A 5,427-nucleotide genomic window follows, 5' to 3' on the forward strand; every position below is an offset into this window, starting at 1 on the left:
TTAGTTTTCCACTTCCCCCACTCCAACAAGTTTCACTCTTAGTTCCCTTTTCACTTCGAACTTTAGCTAAATCTAGTAGTCCCTCATAATATTCCCGACCTCTTCAATATGACAAAAGGGCTTGCTGGTTCACAAAACAACCCATCCAATATGAAACTTAGGATATCACAATCATTATCGTATAATCCATAAGTCATGATGGTCCACGAGTCATGATTTTCACCAAGATATAACTATTAATAAAGCTTTGTTTCACGCTTGATGAAAGCAAATGTGTAAAACAAACCCGTCATAAAGATAATCCGTCTGACTCACAAGATTATCTAAAATTTCTGTTGAATATTGAAAAATTAAAAACCACTTCAGTAAGGTCAACATTTGACGGAGTTTAGGCATATAAGAAATCTTCTGTTTTTTTACATTGACCATAACAAAAGGAGGATGTTTTAGTCATCTTTAGATAGACAATAAGTAGATTTTTTTATTTATTATATCCCTTCTTTCTTATATAACGTTATTCTAGCGGATGTTTCTTCTATCACGTTTTCACGTGAATTCAATGCTTTTCCCCCTGCTTATTCATAAAAAAGAAAGGAGAGAAGAAAACGAATTTAATTTTTTATTCTTCCTCTCTCTACTTTTTATATATAAAGGAAAGAGTAGTGTGGATCCTTTAAAGGAAAAATATGTGAAGAAAACATTTTTTCTAAAAATAAAAAGTACCAGTAAAGAGATATAGAAGGGTTGGTATAGCCCTCAAGATGGGAAAATAATCTAATAAAAGAATAATGATAAAAATAATAATAATAAGACTTGAAAGTATTTTTAATCTTTATAATATATTAATTTTTGGATTTTAGTCCTTTACATTTTTTTAATAGTCTATATAATTTTCAATTTTTTGGTTCTATTTCTTGAATTACAATCTACTGTCTCGCAAATTCAAACACTGTCAAAATTATTTTGTTCTTCGTTGTGCAATACCTTCATCGAGTCTTTGTTGATGAAGAAATAGTTGGCGTAAAATTTCCATCAAATTGAACCCTAACTATATTGCATTTGCCTTCGCTTGAAGCAGTTCGTTCTTCTATGTCATGCAAGATGTGAAAGGATTTTTTTTTTCCTGTGTAGAGATATATTTATAAAAAGAGATCTACTAATTATGTAGATGAACTTGTTAAATTTTTATTCATCGGTACAAAATTCAAATACCGATAAAATCATATCCTTAAAAAAAACAAATCCTAAAATATTTTAGACAAATTCATAATATTTTTAAGTATAAATAATATCCTAAAGATTTAGAACAAATAACAAATTCTTAAAAATAAACCACATTATTCTTCTCTAAAATAAAGTTATTCTCAACAAGATAACCTTAACTAAGTTCATGTGTTGATGAGAAAAAAAAAATGAAGGGAGCTCAGGGTATTTGTCATGGATGCAGAAAAGTGGAAGGAGAGGGGGGAGATGGGGGCGTTAAAAAGCTAGGGAAATAAAACAGATATATGCCTGGCACATTTTAAAATATGTGTCGTTTTAGATTATTTTAAAAAATGAAGAAAAATTTCTAAATAAATAAAAGAGAATGGTAACTTACAAAAACTCATTTTTTAAAATTTAAATATCTTTTTAGTTTTTACTTATTTTTTGTTTTTATAATTTTTTATTTTTAGTCCTTATAAATTATGTTTATTTTATTTTTTTATAATGCTTTAGAAATAATTTTTTCACTGTCCAAAGTATTATCTAAAGAGTTTTAAAGACAAAAAATAAAATAAATATAATTTATAAAGACTAAAAATAAAAAAATAATTTTATAAGGACAAAAAGTAAAATAAAATGTTAAATTTTATAACTAAAAATATATTTAAATTTTTTCTTAATATTATATTAAAAAAGCTAAAGTGATATTTATTGTAAAAATTAATTAAAAAAATCAATTAATGTTATATTGAAAAGTTAACAAGATATTTATTTTGAAATATTTTTTTTCTTCTAACTTTTATTTAGAAACAGAGAGAATATTTAGGGAGATTAAATTGAAAACAAAGTGTATTTAAAGGGGCATATTTTATAATAATAAACTTGCCACCCTTGGTATATACAATTCTTTTTTCTCTCATCATTTTATCCTCTAGCAAGCCTTATGATTTGGAATCAGCGTGGCTCTGCCAAAAAGCTGATCCCAAATGAGAGTATTCAGAGAAATGCTTCATGTTAGAACTTCCTATATTCAGGACTCCAATTAACATTTAAAACGTTTGATATTATATAGTATTATATTATTAAGTGTTGATTTGTGTGTGGAAAGAAGCCTAAGAATTTATAGCGCAAACAAAGTTGCTGGAGGGCATAATAGTGGCAGAGGCACCAGTTTTCTTCTGTGTTTCCTTCTACAACAAGAAGCTGAGGAAAAGTTGTCACTTATGAGAGAAAATGGTTAACGGCTTACTTCTCTAATATTCACGCCAACAACATAGGATATGTTTGTTTTTCCGTTACTTTTGCTGTGGTTCGTGTTTAGAGACAAATCTAACCCGTTTAATAAAAAAATGAATGCAAAATCAAGGTCTTGATCCATTGACAAAATTACTTTTGTCTCACCGATGTTTTTGCCAACAACATAAATATTCAAATAGATTCCCTCTCCATCTCTTTATTCTCTTTGTTGCCGAAGATATAAGGGCAATGATATGATATCTCGATTTCGGATTTCAGAAACAGAACCAAAGGGGTAGCAAAAAAGCATCACTTGGCCCTGCAATGCCACCTAAAAAGCAACGTTGGTTAGAAGACTAATAAGCAGTTCCTTATCCTCACTGTCTCTGCTGCCTCCTTTTTCACCACAGAACTGTTTCACCCTTTGTCTCCCTCTCAAGTCTCCACTGCTCCACCACCACCACTTTGTCTTTTGACCAAAACCCTTTATTGTTTTTTTCCCCTCCTCCTTCTTGGTCTCTGAGAAATTCTGTACAATCTTCTTTCTGTTCATGCTTTGTCCAACTTCAACTCTCAACCATTACCTAAATAGTGGTAAACCTGCCCCATTAATGTTAACTGTTAATTCAACATTAGCCCCATGTGTGCATGTCTCATGCACGTGTATCAATTGACCTTGGCCTTAGTTAGATACTTGATTGATCTTGGGTGTGATGTTAACTTTGAACTTCTTTTTACATATAATACATCCCTTTACTTATTTATTTACTTCAAACAATATATATAAGTTTTGGACTTAACATCCCATATGTAAAGCCTTTTGACCTTTAATTTTACCCTTAGGATGCATGTTTGAAAGTCCGTTCAAAATGTAATGTAGGAATTTTAAAGTAAATCTAATGAATCACAAAATCCATTTTACAATAGAAAGAGTTTGGATGTTTTTGCAAATCTCATTTTATTCCAAAAGTCCGTTTACAACAATAAAACAAATATATACTAAATTTTTCTCTTTTTCCTCTGTATCCTCCTTGCCACTAAAGAAATTACTCAACAAACAAAATGTTTCATTAGAAAAATTTGTAAGTAAACAGAATGTAATACAATTCTTATACCATACTAAAACTATGTGATTTTTTTTATCCATAAAAAACAAAGACATATAAAAAAATTTACAACAACTTCACTCTGATCAAACTATTTTATCTTACATTATTTCTACTTTAACCATCATTTTTCTTAATGCTAATGATTGTTAGTGTAAAAATATTGAAAAAAATATATATATAACTGCTCTTATAATCAATGTGTCACACTAATATACTTAAGATAAATAGGACATAGGATTAATTTTAATTCTAGAATGGCATCTTTTCCGTTTTACTAGGTACTTTGTTTTAGCTTGTTTCTTTGAATTGATTGATCTATATATACTCCTACCCAAATGTCCACTCTCACAAACATTCTCACTCTGCTTCTCCTCTCCTCTTTTTTGAATCGATTTCTCTCTTTCCCTTCACAACATACATAGAAAATTTACACAACAATCTTTTGTGCTGTTAGTATTCTCCTATAGTTGTTCAAATGTCAAGAAGGAGCAAAAGGGTGTGCTTTAGCCCCGATGTGAAAGACAAACCAACCATCTTTCTCAAATACTGTGGTGATGGTGGCAACGGCAATGATGATAGAGTTTCAAGAAACCGGAAGAGGATCAGCAGGTCACGTACTTTCAGATTGTCCATAGACACAAACTTGTCTCCTGCGAGGTTTCTACTGCAGCTAGGAGAAAAGGTGGCAAGTGCTATAAGAAATGTTTCTGTGAGAAGGAGATCCTCCAGAAAAGTTTCTTCATCAACTTTGGTTAGGTCACGTTCTTTATCAGACCTCACTGATTCTCATCGAGCCGAAACTGTAGAAGATTGCATTGAGTTCTTACATTCCTCTTCATCTAGGGAGAGACCAAGTTGATCGAGTTGAGTTTCTTTGTCAATTTTCCATGTTCTCTAAGCCTGCTACTTGCATGAGAATTCAGATGTGCGTGTTTAAGTGCAAAACGGTATGCTTTATAGTTCATTGATTTTCAATTAACATGTTTCAAGTGTAAGGAAAGAGAGGTTGATCCTTTGTGCGCCATGTTTTGTATGTGTAGACGGTAGAGTTTCTCTGATATCATTTGCTCAAATCATAGTTTGAATTGTAGATTAGCGTTGCATTCATAACGATACATTGTTGGACTTTCTAATTCGCCATATTTATTTCTTGGCCGTTGTAAATTGATAGTAAACTTTTGCTCTTCGTTTATTTTTCGATGAAAAACGGTGGTAATTAAAAAACAAATTCACCACATTTCTTCTTTATATATTGAATTGGAATTCGGATAGAAGTTTTGTTTTTGAACGGCTAAACTTTTATCACAACCCTTACACATTATGGCACGATCAAATCCTTTGCTTATCAGAGTGCGGATCAACGTAATTAGTTATGTACTTTTTATGTCATTGATGAAAAAAGGGACAAATACAAACAAAAAAAAATTGTCTAATGAATCAATAGCTTGTCAACTCATACCCAAAAAAATTAGCTATGATTACTTTTTCTCAAATGTTATTGAGCCTTATGTATCTAATATGAATGCATCATGAGAAGACACAAGGTGTGTTGGATTTCCCCTGAATATTAAGCTCCACTGTGTTTTCATATACATCCAGCTTCACCAAGAAGGCTATGTTTTCATATGCCATTAATAGATAGTTGAGTTTCTCTTAAGTGTGTTAATTAAGGTTTGATTTCTTGCTATATAAGAGGACTTTGCTAAGGGAAATTGTACCTACTTTAATAAAATCTCTCCACTTCAAAAGGCATTAGTCATAGGGTATCAATTGGATGATGCTCTTAATGAGTAAACAGCTTTTTCCCCATTTTTTTAGTGACTTCAAAGAACATAACTAACCTAATGTAAAACAAGCAAGGTATAAGTTGAACTTG

The 5,427-nt window shown here is 30.9% G+C and overlaps 1 protein-coding gene across 1 annotated transcript; it reads left to right on the forward strand.

Annotated features, from left to right (window-relative positions):
* Positions 1-4,026: 4,026 nt before the first annotated feature.
* On the forward strand, positions 4,027-4,410 carry LOC114397335. Its single transcript, XM_028359401.1, has one exon. The coding sequence runs from the start codon at positions 4,027-4,029 to the stop codon at positions 4,408-4,410; it is 384 nt and encodes a 127-aa protein (XP_028215202.1).
* The last annotated feature ends 1,017 nt before the right edge of the window (positions 4,411-5,427 follow it).

The sequence above is a fragment of the Glycine soja genome, chromosome 18 (assembly GCF_004193775.1).
Source record: "Glycine soja cultivar W05 chromosome 18, ASM419377v2, whole genome shotgun sequence".
In the NCBI taxonomy this organism is placed as follows: domain Eukaryota; kingdom Viridiplantae; phylum Streptophyta; class Magnoliopsida; order Fabales; family Fabaceae; genus Glycine; species Glycine soja.